The 22,576-nt window shown below is 41.5% G+C and overlaps 3 protein-coding genes across 3 annotated transcripts; 2 read left to right on the top strand and 1 right to left on the bottom strand.

Annotated features, from left to right (window-relative positions):
- The first annotated feature begins 428 nt into the window (after positions 1–428).
- On the top strand, positions 429–3,676 carry ankrd33ab (ankyrin repeat domain 33Ab). The gene is made up of 4 exons (XM_076036910.1): positions 429–774; positions 945–1,074; positions 1,266–1,406; positions 2,832–3,676. Exons 1-4 carry the CDS (start codon positions 514–516, stop codon positions 3,674–3,676), a joined length of 1,377 nt encoding a protein of 458 aa, XP_075893025.1. The 5' UTR covers positions 429–513.
- Positions 3,677–5,862: 2,186 nt separating this feature from the next.
- Positions 5,863–13,204, top strand: LOC142895957 (activin receptor type-1B-like). Its single transcript, XM_076037333.1, has 9 exons — positions 5,863–6,048; positions 7,515–7,760; positions 8,087–8,353; positions 8,445–8,675; positions 8,770–8,937; positions 10,469–10,625; positions 10,724–10,848; positions 11,694–11,824; positions 12,327–13,204. The coding sequence occupies exons 1-9, from the start codon at positions 5,982–5,984 to the stop codon at positions 12,450–12,452; spliced, it is 1,518 nt and encodes a 505-aa protein (XP_075893448.1). The 5' UTR covers positions 5,863–5,981; the 3' UTR covers positions 12,453–13,204.
- Positions 13,205–16,006: 2,802 nt separating this feature from the next.
- prkag1 (protein kinase, AMP-activated, gamma 1 non-catalytic subunit) lies at positions 16,007–22,568 on the bottom strand. The gene is made up of 13 exons (XM_076037334.1): positions 22,374–22,568; positions 21,448–21,499; positions 21,242–21,342; positions 21,079–21,160; positions 20,922–20,980; positions 20,767–20,812; positions 20,614–20,668; positions 20,358–20,484; positions 20,093–20,258; positions 19,951–19,988; positions 19,702–19,848; positions 19,135–19,234; positions 16,007–19,040 (listed from the first exon to the last, which is right to left on the bottom strand). Exons 1-13 carry the CDS (start codon positions 22,380–22,382, stop codon positions 19,030–19,032), a joined length of 993 nt encoding a protein of 330 aa, XP_075893449.1. The 5' UTR covers positions 22,383–22,568; the 3' UTR covers positions 16,007–19,029.
- Positions 22,569–22,576: the final 8 nt, after the last annotated feature.

Below are 22,576 nucleotides of genomic sequence, written 5' to 3'. Positions count from 1 at the left end.
CGAGGCGGGCTGTTCTTCTTTTAGCCTCCTGTACATTCAGCAGGGCTTTGGAGACGCTGATCCAGTTACTCAACAGAAAAGGCACACTGAGCTCGGGCAGACACACCCAGTCCGTGACTCAATCCCTGACTGATGGACTTATCTAACCCCGCGCTAGTCTGTCGACAGGTTAATTTTTGATTTTCTTTTACCAAGATACACCCAAAATACGGTCCCACATGCACACGTGGCCCATTGGGAGTGGTGAAAACCCCATGATAGTGTCTTCTGACTTCTTACTCCACGTAAATAGATAGATAGATAGATAGATAGATAGATAGATAGATAGATAGATAGATAAGTGCTTAATTTAGCCCAAAGGAAATTGAGTTTCTCAGCTGCACAATCAGTCATCAGCAAATCAGTTCATAATTGAACAATTAAAAAAATAATTTGAGCAATGTTCACACTTTTCTCTTTTCACAGATGTAGCACCAGTATAAACAACCATCCCACCTGTTCTGCCGTTGGACGATGGCCTGTGCAGCGGAAGACCCCCACTTGGGCTCAGGCCCTGACGAGGACGACACCTCCCTGTCGGGGAGCGAGTCCGACTCGGACAGCATCCTCTCCGACGACTCAGTGCTCCCTGACTACCTCCCAGAGAAAACCAATGGTCAGACCGCAGCCACGCTGTACCAGGCTTGCGCCCGGAACGACCCCGTCGCTCTGCGAAGAGTCCTGGACAGGGGGGTGACGAAAGAGGAGGTCATGGAGTTGGACATTAACAGCTGGGTGAGAGACATCATGGGTGCTAATTATCAGGAGCATGTAGATCTGACAACCCAAGTGACTTATTAGTAATTATAATAATAATAATTATTATTATTATTATTATTATTATGACTAGTATTATTTCTATTATTACTCTCGATCAGTCCTAACGCCAGTGCTCCTCCCAACAGAACGGCCTGATGGTGGCGTGCTGCAAAGGCTTCATCAACATTGTGTACGGGCTTCACGGCTGCCCCTTCATAGACATAAATCACCAGGACAATGAAGGCAACACTGCTCTGATGATTGCATCACAGGCAGGCAAGTCACACAAAACCACCAAAGCAGGAAAAATGTGGAAACACATCAGATGCTCCAATTGTAAAAATTCTGAAATGATCCTGATTTTTCCATACAAATAGTTCCATAGAACACATTTATCTGAGGGTGTAAAAAAAAAAAATCTTTTGCATCTCAGCTGTGATTTTTTTTTGTGTGTGTGTTAACTGCAGGTCACATCAACACAGTCATGTATCTCCTCAACTACTTCTCTGAAGTGGACATTGAAGTGAGGGACTGCAGAGGCTTCACTGCTCTCATCAAAGCCGCCATGACCGGACGCACTGACATTGTTGCCGCACTCGTTATGGCTGGTACGTAAGAGCAGGGACGGTGGTTTGAATGGTGAATAAGCTACCCTGCAGCCAACTTCCTGACCGTCATCGTCGGACACCAAAGGAGTTGGATGCACTCAGTGTCTCACTTTGCCTTTTTGTTGTCCTTACTTACAAAATGACGTCCCGCTCGCTGGATATTGTTGACCTAATTTGGTGGCTAAAGAAATGAGAGTTCTTAATATGATTCCAAAACAACAACGGTCTGATTTAAAAGATACTATTGTGAAGTTTTCTTGTTACTAAGCTAAAAGCTACATTATAATATAGTATGTATATAAAGAATTATATATAGTATAATATATGTTAATATGATATTGTAACTGTTGCGAGAAATAAAGAAGTCAAAGCTCTGGTGGGGGGGGAATAGCTTACACTGTCCGTTATCCGTCCATATTTGTAGCCAGCTAATGCTGTCAGCAAGTAAACGTGCCAGTGACGCCAGACAGGTTTAAGAGATCATTCTAAGGGCATTTTCACATCTTAACAGAGTAATCTCTGATTTACTTGTCTTGCAGCCTGTGTGTAGATTAGTCAGCTGTAAAGCTATTTGTAGACTGTACACGTTTTCTAACATCTCTGCCAGTCATATTGTAAATGCATGAAGTAGAATTAAAAAAAAAAAAGAGGTAATTTTTAAAATGCATTTTGTGTTTTAATCTAATATTGCCCAGATTTCATATAATTAAATCTGTGAAAAAAATATGAAAAGGGCACATTGGATATTTTATTACTGTATTTTTCTAATTTTGCTCAAAATCGAACTAATTAGAAGAATTACCTATGTTGTTAGGTTATTACAGCATCAAATGTTTAATTCTAAAAAAAAGGGATTTATTATTGTAAATATGAATCACATCCAAGCGCACTATTGCGCTGCAAGTCATGTAGCATTGCAATTGATTTTTTATTATGCTTGTGACAGACCAACACATTCACAACCAACATATACCAAGGAGCCAGGAAACCAGATTTAACCTTAAAGTAAATGACTTATTATCCTGGCAAGAAGAAAGATGAGGTCATGGTTCTCTGGCTGCTTACACCACTGGCTACTTAGTTTGCTTTTCTTGTATTTTATACACTTAATTTCAATAATTCAGTTGAGATTCTACGTTTGTTGGAAATGTGAAAATGTTGCGATGTACAGTATAAATTAGAATATATGATGCTTTTCAATTTGATTGTAAGCACATGTCTGTGCTTCCTTGTGATGCTTTTAAAAATTATAAAAACCCTTCGCTCACTGCCACCACTTAAGATATATAAGGGAGTTTCTCTCTAGGCTTTCAAATGTATAGCAACTGTCTTTTGCCTGTTTGAAGAGCTCAAATGCCAGCCAAGAAAAAGACCAAGTTGTTTTTTTGCAAAAGCAACTCATTTTACACGATCCCTTCTTTCCAGGGGCTGACGCGAATGCAATGGACACCACAAAAGGAAAATGTGCTCGGGACTGGGCACTCAAGACGGGTCGCTACGAGACCTTTCACCGTCTCCGCCGCCTCAACATGAGACCCAAGGCCGAGCAGTTCTGTGAGAGTTTCATCCCCGAGTGGCCCGAGCTCCAGCAGAGGGTCGCCATCGCCACCGCTGAGAAAAGCGCCAGGGAGAAAATAACCCAGCGCATCAAAAACACATTCGGGTTCAGGTTTCCTCGCGACCCCGAAGACAACGGCTGCTTTGACCACATGGTCCGCATCACCACCAGCATTCACAGTCCCCTCATTTCAACTGGATGCCGCCCGCTGTGCCCCTCCAGCCCCCCCGAGGTGGGCAAGCGGCGGCTGGCTGTGCCGGAACTGGTGAAGAAACATTCCGAGAAGGAGCTGGAAGAAAGCTCGGTATGCCACAGGGACAGCACGGTCTTACACACGCTCCCCTCGGCCCCGTCCGCAGAGTCCGTTGCAGCAATGTGCTGCGCGGAAGGCGAGCGGCGGGGCAGCATGCTCTCCTTGGCCTCCACCAAAGTCGCGACAACATTCATCCCTCGGAGTATGGCGCGGCGAAACAGCGTGTTCCCCTCCGGCTGCATCCCCAATATCAACATCAACAGGCCGTCTGAGGCGACGCCAAAGAAGCAGAAGAAGAAGAAGATGGAGAAGGGCTTCCTCGAGCCGCCCAAGTGGAAGTACAAAGAGATCAAGGATGAGAAAAAGAAGGAAAAGAAGGCGGAGAAAGAAAAGAAAGAGCAAGAGAAAAAGGAAAAAAGAAAAGAGAAAGAAAAAAATGAGAAGAAGGCCAAAAAGTAGGTCTGTTCGAAGTCAACATGGGAAGAACATACTTTAGCAAATGCAGTACTTTTGGGACACTTTTTTTTTGTAAATACCAAACCTATAACCTGTGTGGAAAAAATCTTAAATGCTGAGAAATATTTTGGTCCTGAAATGAAATGAAAAATCAACAATGAGCTGAGAAGACTTTATGGAGGCAATTTGAAATTTTAAATGACGTATCTGAAAACTTAGACAAGAAGTTAATTTAAAAAAAGAGAGAGGGGGGGGGGGGGGAGAGAGAGAAAAAAAATTCAAAGGAAATGTAAACAAAATGTAGAACCACTAGAATGTAAGGAGGTACTAAAATGCACTTTGATTAAAAGGTTAAGACTTTCCATTTACCGGTTGAGTGTTGTCAGGTGCTAAACCATTTTATATGGTATCTACCTCATCCTCTATGTCACACAGATGGAAGTACATGTAGGCATGCATGTGGCCCATATTGAAATGATAATGCAAAATTCACGCATTGCTGTTTCTTTGTAAATAACATGACCAAAAAGGCATTTGTAAATAATGTACAGACTGTAGAAAACAGACATTAAAAAATGTTACATTACTTAAAACGTAGGATGTGTTTAATCCATTCATTCTGTTCATAGTTTTCTTAACTTTGATACTGAGAAAGATATTGTCATAGTCTTTGTTTTATTTGAAAGGTCTTATATATCCTGCAACACTCAACAAAATGTGTGCCTCTATCCTGTCAATGACCTTTCTAGGTATAAGAAAAGTCCACCCCTTGTTCCTTTTGTTTGCTCCACTCTTTTTTTTTTTTTTTAGTAATTGTAAACAGTTTTTAGTAAATGCTAAAACACGCTGTTCTGGATATCAGATCCTCTCCTGATGTCAGTGTGGGAACTGAGACCTCGGTGAAACCTCTCCTTCAGTGACATCATCGCCGGCCAGGTGTTTGCTTGCCCTTAGATGCCGCCTTATTTTAATGACAACTAACATGTGAAAGATATAAACAAAAACATAGATTTTAAGAGGAAGCTAAAACTAAGTGAAAACCAAAAATGCCGGTGTCTGGAAATCAATAAAGTTTTATTGATAAAATAAAGGGTTAAATAATCTACTTCAGTCCAAAACTAAATAAATAAAATAAAAATTCTGATCTGAAAATAGTTACAACATGGTAATCTTTAAGTAAAAGAAAGTACAATTTAATCATAATTGTCCGCAGGTGTGACTGCGGTGCTAGAAAATGGATGGATGGAAACAGCGAACAGGCTTGTAACAGAAGTACACAACCACAATAAATACATGACAACTCACCTTTTGTTTCTTTATCAACCCAAATGGCTGAAAACCAAACGGAATGTTAAAAAAAAAAAAAAAAAAAAATACATGGCCTTTGCACATGAACTAACACCAGCAGAAACAACATAATTATCACCTGCATGTGTTTATTTTTTAAGTATTTTGCTGTCGGCAAAAGAGCAAAATAAGTTTGCCAGTCGGCTCATACGCAAAGCAATCGCCATTGTAAATGTGAAATCATTTGTACATGCCAAAAAACAACCCGCTGAAGAGGTCATATTGAGTGGTGAAATCTACTAGTTGACAGACCACCCCCCCCCCTCTCCTACTACTAGTCTAAATACTTCAGTCCTTCCTCTTTAATACCTACCCCCCCCCCCCCCATATTCACCTGTGTACATCAAACAATAAACAATAAACAAATAATCAGTCGTAACCAATGTGAAAGCCCCTTCTTACTCGCTGAACTTAGTGAAATCCAAGTGGTTGTAATGCTTTTTCAAATGATTTTCCTGTTTCAAGGGAAATTATTTTCATTTTAACTCTCTCCTCAAATTACCCATCTCCATAACAAAGCCATTTTTGAACGCTCCCTGGAAGTGGGTTGTTCAATGCTTGGTAAGTTATTTGTGCTGTTCGAGAATGAACCGGAGTAAACAATTTTAACATTTTTGATTTCAAAAAGAGTGAACGAAACACAAATAATCACGAGGATGTGACAGCGTCATTAAAACTCGTTGCAGAAAACACAGAAATAAGTATTTCAAATATATCATGATAGATAGATAGACAGACAGATAGATAGATAGATAGATAGATAGATAGATAGATCATGTACTTGTATTTTCTCTGTGGCGCTGCTGCCTGCTGGTGGACCATGTGAGTAAATTTTAAGTCATCCAGTATGCACTCACTCAGCCTATGTTAGCTCAATGCTCAGCTATAATCATCACGCTTCGCCACATTTTGTGATAGCCAAGTACATGGGTCGATGAGATGAGCCGGGACTTCAGTGATCATGGCTAACTTTCGGATTTCCTTCACCGTCGTGGTTGTCCAAACTGTCTTGTACAGGACCTCCGACGGTGTGTAACTTAACAGTTTGTTTTGTTCCTCAACCCAGTGCCACTGCCATGTTAAAGGTAGCGAATGTCGGGTTAGCTAGACGCGAGCTAACGTTCGCTAACGAAGCTTAACTTAGTAGAACGGCGAATCAAACGTATACAGCGAATAGGAACGCGTTTCTCCCTGATCTACGTCGACTTGTGTATTGTTTCGAGTGTTTTTCGAAGGGTTGCATGCAACAAAACCTGATGTATCACCGTCTCATACTTGTCGTCGAGCTAGTTATGCTAGTCTGAGGCGACGGCTTAAACGTCAGTTGAGACGGCTGACACTGTTTCCCCACTGTAAACAGGTCTTTGACGCTGACCTGCTTTTTGCAGTAATTAATATAGTTACAAAACCAAAAATATCGCGGGTGCCTGTTAACATACCGCCTCTCAGCCTTATTTTTAATTGTTATTCTTCGGAGCCTTGTATCCTCTTACCCAGAGAATCATGGCAAGTGTTTACTTGTGTACAGCAGCCGTCTCTGTTTTGCTTTGTTAGCGAATGGCATGTCCTTACTTTTACTAAATTTAAATATATAAATATATATATGTGTGTGTGTGTGTGTGTGTGTGTGTGTGTGTGTGTGTGTGTGTGTGTGTGTATAATGACACCATTCTAGCACTCGGCTGCATATGGATATGAATTCTAGGGTTAGAAAGTAAAATTCTGTTGATATTGCAGACTGCCTCTGAATTCTGTAATATTTGTCTGGATTCACATTAAGCAGGGGTTCATCCGCCAGACTTCTCTTCTAGAAATCATATTTTCCCTCAAATACCGGAGTTGAAGTACCTGTGTTGGCATCAAGATATCGAATGCATTTAGCAGCACGGTCACAACAAAAACTCTAAAGCTTTTAACCGAACAATTTTCTAGGCGGAGGACCATTAGGGGGCTTTTCCCAAAGTTACTGGAATGTCACATCGTGTCTGTGTCGAAATAAAATTACCCAATTTCACAGAGGAAGTCTGGTTCTCTTGTAATCAAATGACTGTCACAACTCATCAGTTAACCTCTGCTAATGTGTGCCTCACATAAACTCTTTAGCCTCTTTATCTGCTGTTGCTGCTGCTTCACCCCAAAAAAGGAAGAAAAAAAAAACTCGTAAAACTGGTTCTACCCTCTTACCATGGTGATTCTTTATGTTTGTTTTTGGAAAAACTTAGGGGGGGAGGATGAATCTTAAGTTTAATGGCGATTGTATTAAACAGTTTTTTTGTTTTTTGTTTTGTTTTGTGTTTCAGAAGTTACTATTAAAAAATATATCTTATGTGCTAGTGGACCTCATTCAAGAAATTGTTTTGAACGTTGACCAAATGTTTTCAAATCCCGCCTCATGCACATGGTTACAAGGACTCGCAGACCCAAAGATTAGTGTTTTAAAAATATGAAAATACTTCATAGTTGAGAGTGTGCTGTGCCTTATGTGTCCCTGCAGCTCTTTGGTGTAATTGCACCATCGCCCAGTGTGAGAAGAATGGCTACCGGTGTGAAACAGATGGAGCCTGCATGGCCTCCACAACACTCATTGACGGCAAAGAGCAGCACACCCGTTGGTGTATCCCACAGAAAAGCCTTGAGCCCCTTGGACAACCCATTCACTGTCGGGGTGCAGAGGGCCTGGTCAACAAGCACTGTTGCTACACGGACTACTGCAACAGCATCAACCTCAAACTTCCCTCAGGTGCAAATTGGACCACACAGGATGACCCATTTCAGACTTTGACTATTGTTTGCCCTCTCTTTTGCTGTTTTATTTTTATTTATTTTTTTTAATATTTTAGGATTGATTATAAAACTTTGAAACCCTTTTTTTTCCTAAACCATATGTCCAATCTGGGTATAATGGAAATGTACAAACTCTGCAAAACATTAGCTTTTGTCAGTCTCAAGATTATTTTGTGGATCTCGAAGGGACATTTAGTCTGTACTTTGAAATTAAAATCAGGGAAGTGTGTTGAGCCTACATGTTTGAAGTCTAATTCTCTTTTTTCATCCTCCCCTTTTCAGTGACGACTAAGCCAGGACCTGGAGGAGGTTATGGTCCTGGTGGGACGTGGGGACTGGTGGAATTCATCGTTGTGATCGCAAGCCCGCTGTTCTTGCTTTTCTTGCTGCTGATGGTGGGTTTGTTTCTCTATCAATACCACCAGCGAAACTATAGCCACAGGCAAAGGCTGGAGGTAGAGGATCCCTCGTGTGACCACCTCTACCCAGCCAAAGACAGATCTCTGCAAGATCTCATATATGACCTGTCCACGTCTGGCTCAGGCTCTGGTGAGTGCACGCTGGACAAAAAGAGAAACGGCAAAATGACGGTGCATTAATACGGTTTATGTAACCACATTTATTTTGCGTGTGCGTGCAGGCCTGCCTCTGTTTGTCCAGCGAACTGTGGCCAGAACGATTGTCCTCCAAGAAATCATCGGTAAAGGTCGTTTCGGAGAGGTGTGGCGAGGACGCTGGAGGGGCGGAGACGTAGCGGTGAAGATCTTCTCCTCCAGAGAGGAGAGGTCCTGGTTTCGGGAAGCAGAGATCTATCAGACGATCATGCTCCGCCACGAAAACATCCTGGGATTCATCGCCGCTGATAACAAAGGTTTGAAATAAGGCGCCACATTCATCTTTTTTTTTTTTTTTTTGCCATATTTATTGATGTTATACTCAAGTGCTGCTCTTTTGTCCTCGCACAGACAATGGAACGTGGACCCAGCTGTGGTTAGTGTCTGACTACCACGAGCACGGTTCTCTGTTTGACTACCTGAATCGCTACTCTGTCAACACTGAAGGAATGATCAAACTGGCTCTGTCGGCTGCCAGTGGCCTTGCTCATCTGCACATGGAGATCCTCGGGACGCAAGGTAACGTTGTATGAATGTGCGCTTGTATCGGAGAAGCTCCAGCCAGTAACGTGCTGCAAACACCACATTCAGCCTTGTTCCATAGCCAAAGGAATTAACTTCTCAACCAATCATGCTTGGGCAAGTTCTTCTCTCTTCACCAAATTACTCTCATCTGTCTGCCGAGTAAAGTCTACTTCAAAAGAGTGTAATGACTCCCCCTAAAAAGCATAAATTGCGTGATTATTATGATTATAAATGTATTTCCATCATCATGAAGGGTGAGCGTGTCAGTCCCTCACTCGCCATGTGCCTTGTGCAGGAGGGTAATTGCCTTTGGAGCTGTTAGGATGGCATGTGGTCCTCCTGTTGAGAGGAGGTGGTTCTCAGTCAGTATTGGAAGGAATCAGTAGCACTCTTCCTCACCCTTGCTTCATATTAGCTCCTCCATAGACAACTGCAGTCGCATGCCACCGTCCACTGCAGGCTGAGCTTCATCAACAAGTGAAGTTATTGGTGTCCAATGAATGGAGAAATGGTGACAGCGCGCAACTTTTGAGGTACCACAATGTTGGTGGACTGGGGATCAGATGTTCTGTCGGTTAAGAAATCTGTGATCCTTCAAAATGTCATTGCCTGCTTTATTTATTTGAAATAAATCACATTACTTTTATGTCCTCAGACATTTACACAAGGCAGTTCTGGCATATCTCACTATTATCTTACTGTCAATTCGGTGCTACTTTATTTTCAGAATCAGTGTCATTGATACTGTCACCAATACCTTTACTTTGTAACGTGTAAAAGTAACTCTTTACACCAGAGAGAAGAGATACTTCTGATTGCTTCAGATTGCATTCTGCCTTCTTCCTCTGCTACAAGCTGCAGAATACACCTTGCTATGAAAACCGGCCCCATCTGCTGAGTGAAGAGAAGAGGGGAAGGATCCAAGTGTGCAATACAAGATGTGAAAGGCCCACTGCTTGCCCGGACATGGCTATCCTTTAAGAAAACGGGGAAAACTGATAGAAAATTGCAATAATGTCGATAACCGAGTCGATCAGTTATCGATCCGCCTCCCACAAGTAGCAACACCCGCCACCAGTAGCAACACCCGCCACCAGGTGTCCCTGCTGTCTGAGGCCACTGCCTTGTTTCTGTTTTCTTTCCAAACCTTGAAGATACAACAAAGAATGGGTTTCAGCAGGAAGCTGGAACCAAGTGTTTCAGCTGGAGGGTACAAACAGCTGGCCCGATACGCTTTTTCCCAGAAAAATCAAGATCGGAAAGTGGGTTGACAACGGGACTTTTAAAAGTTAATGGAAAACAGGATGTCGTGTAGTCTGTAGTTCTGCTGGCCAACTCTTTTTTTTTTTTTTTCTTTTTTCTTTTTTCCCAACCGCACTGATGACCAGTAGTCCGGTAGTGGAGAATTGCATAACTCGCTTCTTAGAACCAGTTTTTTTGAGAGAGAGAACGAGCGAGCGAGAGACTTTGAAGGTGACATTAACTTGTCGAACGCTCTCTGACCGTGCAAGTGTCTTCTCTCCAGGAAAGCCAGGCATCGCCCACAGGGACCTGAAGTCCAAAAACATCCTGGTGAAGAAGAACTGCAGCTGCGCCATCGCTGACCTGGGATTAGCCGTCCGTCACGACTCCGCCTCGGACACCATTGACATTGCACCCAATCAGAGGGTCGGCACCAAGAGGTTTGCGTCGTCAGAAACTTCCGGCGACGGCAAAGATCGGCTGTGTTTTGTCATCCTTCGCTCCTAAACTGCTGCATGTTGTGTTGTTGATTTGACAGGTACATGGCTCCGGAGGTGCTGGACGAGACCATCAACACAAGACACTTTGATTCGTTTAAATGCGCCGACATCTATGCTTTGGGCCTGGTTTACTGGGAAATTGCACGCCGCTGCAACAGCGGAGGTCAGATTCTTGTGTTTTCACTCTGGGTAGTCGATGCTGTTAGAATGCAGCTTTATTGAAACTCTGAGTCAACAACTCCTGCATCCTGGTATGCACTTTTCTTCTTTTCTGAGGGAACACCTTAATTAATTATTAATTAATTAATTATGGCACTCAGAATAGAATAGATTCAGATTCAGATTCAGATTCAGGAATCTGAATCTGAATCTGAATCTATTATATTCTGAGTGCAATAATTAAGGTGTTCCCTCAGAAAAGAAGAAAAGTGCAGACCAGGATGCAAGATAGATTGTATCCTTCGTGAAAGCAAGCCACTTCAACTGTGTCGCAAGCATTCAAGAGTTTTGTCCTTTCATGCGACTGTGCAAAAAGCATTTTGGTCTAAAATGCTCTATTTTTCTGGGAGATTTTATAGATTGGGTTGCTTTACAGGGAGACAACTAATTATTTTTCTAGGCTCTAAATAGATGTACTGTCATTTTCTCATACTTTATATATAATCTGCATGTCCCCATTGATTTATATACATGCGTCTGAGCAGATTTCTTTTATTTTTTATTCTTTTATTTTTTGGAAATTGAAACTGAAGTTATTTCTGCACAGCACTGACAATGCAGAACATACCATCCAAATTATATCATGCATATTGTTCAGCATCATTAATGATCATACTTAATATATCATAATTCACATTTCATCTAGTTTATTATTTTTCTTCTATATGTGCATAAGCAAATATCAGGCTTTTAAAAACTCAAAAGGAGTTTTCAAATTGAGACCGAGAGTTGAGGCCACTTTTCCAAAACACTTCTGTATCTGACCTGGTGATTGGCTGTCATCTCTAGGCATCCATGAGGAGTACCAGCTGCCCTACTATGACCTGGTACCATCTGACCCTTCCATAGAGGAGATGAGAAAGGTGGTGTGTGACCAAAAGCTACGACCCAACATCCCAAACTGGTGGCAGAGCTACGAGGTAGGAAGAAAAGTTTTTCGACCTCTGAATCTTTCCTGAACAGGAAAATACTCCTCATTTTGAAGAAATGTATGAACTAGGGCTGTCAAACGATTTTGTTAAATCGCGATTAATCCGAGAGTCTTCATAGTTAACTGCGATTAATACACCATCGCACCAGCAAAAGGAAGCGGGCTCCGTTCCGCGGCGCTTCCGGTGTGAACCCGGCCTCACGTTTGAAATGCGATTCATTTTTTTTAATTGCGATTAATCACAGAGTCTTCATAGTTAACTGCGATTAATACACCATCGGTTAACAAGGGCGGCAAAAGCAAACGGGCTCCGTTCCACGGCTCTTCCGATGTGAACCCGACCTCACGTTTGAAATGCAATTAAAAAAAATGAACGCGTTATGTATTGCATTTAATTAATCGCAATGAACACGTTAACGCTGACAGCCCGAGTACGAACTGATATGATCATCATTTGACCCGTTTTGTTCATTCTCTGCGTCACACTTTAGGCTCTGAGGGTCATCGGCAAAATCATGAGGGAGTGCTGGTACTCGAACGGAGCTGCCCGTCTCACGGCCCTGCGCATCAAGAAGACCCTCTCCCAGCTCACCATCCAGGAGGATATTAAAGTGTAAAGTAAGTCGGCAGAGGCCTGAGGAAGAGGACGGAGCAGCACCCAAACCAAGACTGTAGGACACTGTGAGAAAATGGGGCCGGGGCTTTTCCGCGAAGAACGCACAAAGTTCGAAGATCTGACGCCGGGTTGCACTTTTGACAATATTATCGCATAAGACACTCCTGCCAGTTATGGAGCCACTTGATTTCTGACAATCCCTACCTCGCTTACCTAGCCAAACTACCAAGAACACCTTTCCTGTTTTGTCCCCAGCTTCCCGCTGCCCGACACGAACTTCATATGTCTCACACAAAACTCAGTACTACTACTAATAATAATAATAATAACGAGAAACCTTGGACTTCTTCCCATCGTGGTGTAATTAGTACAACACTATTTACCAGCTGACGTTTTAGCGAGCAGTTGCATATATTTTACGCTAGAATTTACAGTGTTCAGTTTTTACGGTCTTGGAATCAGTGGGGCTGGTCAAGTGAGGGGTAGATCCGACTGTATTTATTTCAGGGGCTCGCAGACGCAGCAAGGTTTGAGCTGCAGGTTTTCGGAGTTTCGGTCGGTCGGCACTTTATTCTGTCCTTTTAATGACTATATTTCGTGGTTGATAAATGGGTGATTGTGACCTTATTGCTCTGTTCCACCGACATTATAAAGAGTAACCAACGCCCTTGTTCTCCAGACGTGTGCTTCGGTTGTCTGTCCAGTATCATTTGAGCGTGTACAGAACAGCTGAGACACTTTTTTTTTTTTTTTTTTTTTTTTTTGTAAAGAAAAAAAAAAGCAATTTTTTTATACTGGCAGCGTTTGGAGAGCAGAGAGGAGGGCAGACACGACGGACCACTCGCCGTTTCCATAAGCTTTCGTAAACCTCAGGTTTTTGTTCCGCTCGCAGATATTGATTTGCCCCTCCGTCCCCGTCCCCCAAACAAACTGATTATTGGGTGTAAATTGAATTCTCAAATGTGGAGCGCAGAGCGGTCACTCACAGTGACTTGACCCTATACACGTAACTGGACGTTTACGTGCATGAAGCCGTCGAGCGAAGCTCGCAGCTCGGCCAGTCGGCCAAGGTGAGGCTTTTTGTCTCGGCTGAGTGTACTCGCAGAGGAGAAAGTCAAATTTCTGACCGGCAACACGTCCTAGTTTTTAATGTGGCCCCCGTCCAAAGAACGAAGACGGGCGGCAGCAGAGGCGGATGCCGTGTCCTTGTCTGTCGAGACCTGCGTCTCGTGTTTCTCCCTCAGCACGGTGTTTGTTTACCGGGAGCCAACACTTGCACGCCTCCTGCTACTGCACTCTCTGCCAGGTAGTAGCAGTAGAACGCCTTTACTAAGCCCACATTGGGGAAATTTGCATAATTACAGCAACAGTTTCGTGCAAAGAGAAGAGCAAATATGTGAATTTAAAAGGAATCAGTAAATCAGGCGAACGCCCGCCAAATGTATGTCGAGCTCTGGATCGGCACATCTTCAAATAGTCAGAAATTTGATTTTCTCAAGTAAACGCAGTGACGGCCTGGCTAGTTTATCTCCTGTATAAAAAGAATTCCCACTGCACACGCAGCCAGTGTGTGTGCGGACGGACCCTCTGGGCCCAGAACCTGCCGTGAAAACTCAAGTATTGCTTCGGTCCATCAGCTGAGCTCTTGTTACACACTATCCTCAGAGAAGCCTGTTGTCACCCCAGCAGCAACCACTTAGTATTTACACTGTATCTCAAGACGGGGCAGAAATGTTTCAGTATGTGACCCGCGGAGCTGATTATTTATTGAAAATGTTCACTGTTCTTTTCCTCTCAGGGTGCATTCTCCCTGGCCAAGTATAACCACTAAACTACACCTGTATTAGCTTTTTTTTATTTTATTTTTTATTTTTTTAAATACTCCACTGTACAGGACAGTTGGATCACACTGTGGTCCTGGTGTGTTTTTCCTTTTCTACTTTGTTTTGTGGGTGGGGGTGAAAGAATATGTTAGATGTGTGTTGCTGTCTCGCTGCCGTCTGTGTCAGGCAGGTCCAACTGTCAGATGTAGATCAGTGTTACTCCACAGTTTGTTTGAATTGAACGAATCTCCTTGTTTTTTTTTAGAAAGTCTGCAGCTTTTTAAATGTGTGAACTGTACTTGGGTTACTTCCCTCTAGCTAATGGTCATGAATCACTGTCTACATTTTTGTAGTTTCTATTATTTTTATTATTTTTTCGGGGAAATAGGTGCACTTTTGGTTTTTGTATGCAAATTGAACAGGTACTGTTTTATGTATAGTCTCTTATTTTTTCCATGTTATTTATATCTATAATGCAACGAGTTCCTTTTGAAAAAAAAGCCTGAAACGCCACAGGTGCACTACTACTGACCTCGAAGCATAAAAGTACCAAATTATGATCGGAATCGTGCTTAGTCGTAGCTGCGAGTGTTAATTTGGGATCCCGCCACTAAAAACGAGAATGTATGCTAATCCACAGGTCATACGAGCTGCTGTACACTCCTGCTGACTGGAAACCTTACACAATCCTTTTTAACGCGAAGATGCTCTGAAACTTAATACTACTGAGATGTCTCCATGCTGTATCACAAACATGTGTGACCCCTACTTTAATTTAAAAAAAAAAAAAAAAAGAAAAGAAAAATCCTTTGCTCGCTGCACTGATGTTCCCGGAAAAAGCGCCAACGAAACATTAGATGTTGTTGTTGGCTGGGAAAATCTGGAGAGCTCCACTATTTGAGCGCTAGATGTATGTCAATCATATTTTATATGCTTAAGGGTTATTATGCCTGTCATGTTGCATTTGCCTTACACCGTGTATTTAAGGTTCGGACTGGAAATGAATACCACCTGTATCCAGATATGGCAAAGAGAAAACTGCATCCATGTAAAACCCTTTCAGGACTTTAATCATGTACCTTCTTATATAGAGTAATAAATGCAATTGTTTTCCAAACTGTCTTTTTTTCCTTTTTTAAAAAAAAGAAAATGCCTACTAATGTTGAAATGCCGTTTTAAACAAAAAGAATGAAATGCAATATTTTATATATTATTATATATAATATATATTTAATGCAATAAATTACATTGTAAATAGACCAAAAAAACCTGATGAGAGCATTTGTTGGTGAAGGGATAATTGTTTTTCTCCTCCACAATATCACTACCTGCTACTATTAACCCATGAACATGTACATGGATGTGCCCATTCTTTGAAACACTCCTCTACATGGTCTTGTCCATTGAGCTCTACAAAATACACGATGATCATCCTATTAAAAAAAAGTCAATTATAAATTTGGTCATAATTTTATTGAAGTACTGTTTTGTGTACGTCTGAAATATATTAATTAGTAGGTTGTGTTTGTTTTACTCCAGTGTCAATACAGTTTGAATGTCTCCGCAGAATATACAGTGGCAGCCGGCAGCCAAATCATCACTTTACTGCCACCTACAGTTTTTATTCTTAGTCTGTTTTCTCTGTTAGGCAACAGCAGGGGGCCAGAAAGGCCAGAATGACCCAACACAAGTTTGTTTCACAATCAAATGCTACACATGGACATGAGATGTTCACGTTGAAAAACTCAAGGAACCTTTATTGCTCATTATGTAAATTATGCTCGCAATGCAGATTAGTACAAAACGTGGTTTTTCATACAGTTGTACGTTTGATTTTTTTTAACACATCAAAACGCCATATGTGGCTTTCCAGAATTCGAATGAAAAGTGAAGGAAATGCTGGTATACACTGATTTTATACGGCCCAAGTCCCCAAAAATTGATGCAAACAGTCGAATAAACCTCCAACATGACTAACGTGACCATGACTGGCTGTGAAATCAACATTATGTACAGGCGTTACTGACTTTAGATCAGAACATGAAGCAGACAAACCACTGGAATTATTAATTCAAATGTTTGGAACGACTTGAAAGTTTTTCATTGAATGATGCCAAAAGACCAAATTGAGGGTGGGCGATCAAAACTGACAAAAGTTGTCAAAGTGAAAATATGGCCAAACGAGCGAAACATAAAACCCATAAATATTGAGAGCATCCACACAGAATAAAGCACAATGATCACATCATCTCATACAGACGACCTGCAAATGCCGTTCTACACTCACTCCGGCCACGTCCACACTGCAGACTTTTTTTTTTTTATAACCACCTTAACAGCACACATTTGATATTTTCTTTTTCTATCAAATTAGACCCAGGTCACTTTGGTCTGTGATTCTTAATCGGATACACACTACCAGTCAAACGTTTGGACACAAACTATGAATTCAATGTCTTTGCTTTCATATATCTATATCTATATATCTGATGTTTTGCAATGCGATGTCACTTTTTGATCCGAATTTCACAATTTTGACGTGCAACAATTCTGCCGTGGAGGAAGCGAGACCTGCTGACGTAAATGATGCTTCGGACAAAATAAGCATTGCAGACAATGGAACAGGTTACTGGAAAAAAGGGAAATCTTATCCCTGTCACTTGGTGAAAATCGTTTGGTCATTTTGTCGGCTCTAATCGCACAACAACTTGGAAATTCATGAAGACGCTCTGACTTGAGTCGCATCTGTGTTTTTCCGAAACTTGGCTTAAGGACTCTGTTCCGGACTCCATCACCTGCATCTATGGCTTCAGGACTATCCGTGCAGACAGGGATCGTGCGGCAACCGGTAAGCGCAAAGGCGGGGGGCTCGCTGTTTTCATTAACAACAAATGGTGTAACCCTCGTCATGTGACCATAAAGGAACGCACAACAAGTAACTAGGTTTACTGTTGGACAACGAGCTGGACTGGTCCAGCCACATGGAGGCAGTCAATAAAAGGGGGCAGAGCAGGCTGTACTTTTTAAGAAGGTTGCGTTCTTTTAATATCTGCAAACCACTCTCGTGCTCTTTTTACAAGACTGTTGTGGCGAGCACCACCATCGGTGTCTCTCAGAACTGGGTTGAGCAGGTGGCTGAAGTGAGAATGCTCAGGAAGATGAACCATATCAAGAACAATAACATCCACTTCATGCCCTGGCAGTTCTTTGGCAGAGCAACTTCAGCGGCAGGCTGATTCCACCAAGATGAAAGAAAACGTTACAGAAAGTCTTTCCTTCCGGCCGCCATCAGACTTTTTTAATGTGCAATAACCGTTAGCCCAGTACTCATTTTCAACACTTCAATCACTCCTGCACGTTGCTTGGCCTGGTTTTTATTGCTTTATTCATTGTCTATATGTAAGTGTAAGCTTGTGAATATTTATTTATTATATTGGTTGGTTTTAGTTGTGGGCGGACTGGTTTTATTTTTGTGACCTAAGTGTCTTGAGGGTACTGAATGATTGTTGCTGCTGTGACAATTTCATTTCCTGTAAAGGATTAATAAAGTACATCTAATCTAATCTAATCTGTGTTTCTGTCTGTAAACACAGAGAACTACATATTTTTCTGAGTCCGTGAGGCCCGTAACATCATTCACAAGAGGCTAATAGCATTTCATTTCTAATGTGAACAACCCCCCGCCAGACAAAATGAAAATAAAAAATCCAATTGTTAGGGGGGAAAAAATCTGAATTGAGCAATGACGTCTGCAGAGTGAATTTTAATTAGGAAGACCTTTAAGGTTTTGTTTCATTTGCTACATTACTAACACAACAACTTCAAACTGAGCCCTTGAAAATATATCATCTTGGAGTGAAATGTCGAGATACATCTTTTCTCCTTTGCACGGATACAAACCTGCGTCTGAAGATAAAAAAAAAAAACAGACGCTAACTTTTCGAAATTTAGACTGACCATAAACCAAGCGGCATTGCCTACAAAACAGAACTACACATCACAGGTCGCCTCCAAGTTGTAGTGTGTATTGCGAAACATTAGAACAATATACACACAAAGCTAGAACGTAGCTGGTTTTACATACTGTATGCATGGCACATACCTATGGATAAATAGTTCAGTAACCATGTCTGGAAAGTTTTTTCTTTTTTAAAGTGCAGTTTATCCGGATGCAGATGATGTGAGATCAACCCTCTGCCTGCACATTAACCCTAAACAAGCTGAATGCTGAAGGATCAGCTCAGCCTGTTACTCGGACAGCACAGTTGAAGGGCTCAATTCAATGTGACCTGACGAAATGACACTTATTAAATGTTGATTTATGGAAGTTACAGTGTTTAAAATTGTGCTTCAGAATTTGCCTTACTATAGAAGTGGAATGCTGCCAACTAAAGGCAATACAGGCGAATCAGTATCCATTGGCTATCAACTGATTCATTTGTTTACGTAATTGATTATTTACAATCAAAGTCAGAGCCAACGGTCCTCCACTGCGTCCTTCATCCCGAACAAGTAAAATAGTGACACTGACGCCTGCTCTTCCTGAAAGGCTCCTCTCTTCAGGGCTCTTGCCTGGTGGATAAAACTTCACACCATTGTGTTTGCTTTTGGAATTTTGGATAGACAAGTTGAAAACCATTTGTTTCACAGGAATCAATTGCAAATGACTGTCCAGGCATTGCCTGCTCTTTTTGTTTTTTTTACTTGTTTTGACCACCTTTCAGAAATGCGCAGCCCTTCTGTGCTTTCAGTCGCTCAGGCTGTGGCTGTGGGAAGAAAAATAGAAGATGACACGGCATATTTTGAGTACTTCTGATCTATCGAATGCAAACTACTGCACCGCCATATGACTGTACTTACCACAGTGTTCATCAGTCAGAACTAGCGCCTGGAGAATATCTGAGAGGGACACGATTCCCTTCACCACATCCTGTTCATCAACCACGACCAACCTGTGCACCTGAAAACACAGCATCAACCTCACTTTGGTCAAAGGAAATGACCAGGCAGACACATTATCAGCATGAAACAGAGACATGTATATTGTTAGCTATCTATTGATTTATTACATCCTGGCTAGTAAGAATCGAAAAAAAAAAAGTTTTTAATATTATATTCAACCATTTTTACACAATAATGTGAAATTATTATTAGTTTTAATGAGTTTATTAGATGACACGCTGAGAACATGCTGAGAACTGGCATACAGGCATCTGTACTCTTACCTTAATATATTCACAGTATTTATGTTCTTTATCAGAGGAATTAACTTTTTACGGCAAAAGGCAGCTCCAAAGCTAGCGGCAGCTGTGGCTACTTCTGCGATAACATTTAAAGCCCCGTTTGTTTTATAAACAGAGATGAAATAGCGACACTTAGACCAGGAAACAGCTATTTTCCGGGCACATGACAACAGGTGATTCTCACCTCGGCCTCCACGAGCCTGTTGATGATGGCCTCGAGTGTCTCGTGCCGATTGCAGGTCAGCACCCCCTCAAAGTACTGAGAGCGGTGCTGCAAGGCTTTAGTCACCGTCACATCCAGGTTGTTGTACGTCTTCTCTGCGGCCAGGTTCTATAAGAAAAGCCATCAGGTGAAAACACACTTTTTTTTGCAGAGAAGCAGAAAAATGCCAATAATAAATTCACAAGTAGACTCTGATGGACAGCAACTCACTATAACATCAAATTTGGAGTATATGTCCACCACCCGACCTAGAGAGGGACAGGAAGGCGGACCATCAGCAAAGACACAAAAACTGCAAAATGTTATTCGGAGGAAAAAATCCCCAAGAAGTCATTAAAACAGGTCCAAATACCTTTGTCATCCACAACTGGCAGCGCAGACACTCGCTGCTCAACAAAAATACCCAGGGCGGTGTACAGCGGCGTGTCTGCACGAACCACCGCAATGTTTCGGAACGTTCCAATGTTGAGCTCCTCTAAGGTTTGATTCAAAAACAAAGGCTTTGGCATCTCTGATATCTAAAATGCAAGGAGGAGACATTGTGGGAGGAATGAAATGTCAGTTTATCTTGAGTTATTAATGAAGTAACCAATTAGGAGAAAGTTAAAGGAACTCACAAAAAGCTTTAGGAACTTTAAAATCCTCTTGTGTGTAAGGATGTAAAGTGTGTTTCCTGTCAGGGGGTCAATCACAGGAAGCCTATGGATCTTGTTCTTCAACAGTGATGATACTGCATCATACAGACTGTGACAGGGGACAAAAAGAGCCAATTAAATGACTATGAGCATGGTACGCTGTGGGTTATGGCAAGGACTACAAAACTTAAACTTGCATATACTGTATTTGCGAATTTAAAAAATAATAAAAACCTACCTTGCATTCGGAGATATGCTGACCAAAGGCTTGAAAGAGTCTTGAAGGTACAGTTCTGGTGTAAAAACAATTGACAAAGTTGTTCAAGACCTCGTCCTCAAGAATGCCAGAATAAAAGACGACCCGAGCACAAAAGATTTTAAAAGTTCTCACCTCTCCATGTTTCAATTTTGTGCTCTTCTAATTCATATATTTGAACCTGAAAAAGAATTGTTTGATAACTGGAACTGGATCTCAAAGTCAGCAGCCTCTGCTTGGAGACACTATATATCAATTTACGTAGGTTAAATATGCATCTGCTATCTTACCAATGGGGATTTGTAGTAGCGATGGAGGATGTTAATAAAGTCTGTGATAGTCAGCATACCTGTTGACATACAAGAAGAAAACAAGGCATTTTTAAAACACCATTTGGTTTAACTTTTTTTTTTTTTTTATTGAGAAAGGAACAAAAGTGCTGCTTACCAACAAAGCACTGCTTCTTACTGTCCCAGAGAGGAGCGGCTCTAACCCCGTTCGATACAAGAGCAAAAAATGCTTTCTTGACCTATAAAAATAGGTTTCAATACACAATCAATTTTCAAATTGCATTTGAATGGCAATTTTTCTTTAGAATCAAGCTTTTTACCTGAAGGGACGTATCAAACACAACTAGTTTGGAACTGGTGGGTACGAGGTCATAACATCGATGAGACTTCATAAACCTGGTGTACACATTATGCTCTGGGTCTGAAGAAGTGAAATATATATTTAATTTCGATTCTTGGAAGTTAAAGTGTTTCTTACTATGATCTGAAGATATGATATGAGTGTTTAATCAATAATCAAATTCACCCTCAGGGACGGTCTCCTTTTTGCCCTCAAGGTCCTCAATGGTTACTGAGATCTAAAGATGATAAAAGGGTAAAACCATATAGTCCACACATTATATATATATTATTTCATACATCAGCCTGCAAAAACTTTTTATTATAATTATAATTATAATTATTATTATTATTATTATTATTATTGTTATTATTATGTTATGTTAACGTTTTTGTTTTGTTTTTTAGGATTGGAAGGTTTCAAGTGCGTTGTGTCATTACCAAGACAAAGAAATGTATGTATGAGATTCACAACCTTTGTGTCCTTTCATCAGGACAATGGCCATAAACTGTGACTGCGGCATTGTTAAGTTATAATGTTAAGGGGATTACAGTAGATACCGATGGCGAAACTTTACAAGTTCACGACATTTCCGCCGGACCAACACTAGGCAGTGTTTGTTTAGGCAACGTCGTGAGGGTGACACAATTAAGCACAAAGTATTCACTCCTTGGTATACGTTTAATTTGAGATCTTAGTGACAATAGTACATTTTTGAGACAATATCACACAGCCACGAATAACTAATGACGTTTAGCCGAGCCTTAGCACTAAAGCTATACCGGAGGTAATGCGTTAAGGTGAACACTCCGGTTAAATTACTTTTATTCCGAGTACGACTCTCATGCCAGTACTGGCTCGGCCACACTGTGTAGAGTCGTCGTATTTAATTAATAAACGTGCTATAAATACGGCACCGACAGGAGACGTACACTGATAGTAATCTGAAACGGCGCGTACGTTTGTCTGCTCTTCTCCTGCCTCGCTTAAGCTAGTTATCCGCTAGCTGCTATCGTTAGCATTTCGTAAAATGTCACTGATGAACTTAGCGACGTAAGCAAACATTATCGCATAGCCAAGGTAAACTCATAACTCCGTGCGCGTTAACTTACACACTCCATGTTCCATTCGCCGTGTAGCCTTCCTCTGACCGGGTTTCTGCACAAAGAGGCAGGGTCAAGCGGGTTTCCGCTACAACTTGCAACAAACAAGTTGAATGGCTGAAGTGTATTGTACACAGCCAATAAGGCTGTCACTACCTTGCCGTCGACACGATCCCAAGGCTGGATCAAACCGCACACCGCGGACCTCGGAG

Source organism: Nelusetta ayraudi, unplaced genomic scaffold (assembly GCF_046127955.1).
Source record: "Nelusetta ayraudi isolate G7.1 ecotype Tasmania unplaced genomic scaffold, CSIRO-AGI_Nayr_v1 ptg000050l, whole genome shotgun sequence".
Lineage (NCBI taxonomy): Eukaryota > Metazoa > Chordata > Actinopteri > Tetraodontiformes > Monacanthidae > Nelusetta > Nelusetta ayraudi.
This window is presented reverse-complemented; position numbering and strand designations above follow the sequence as displayed.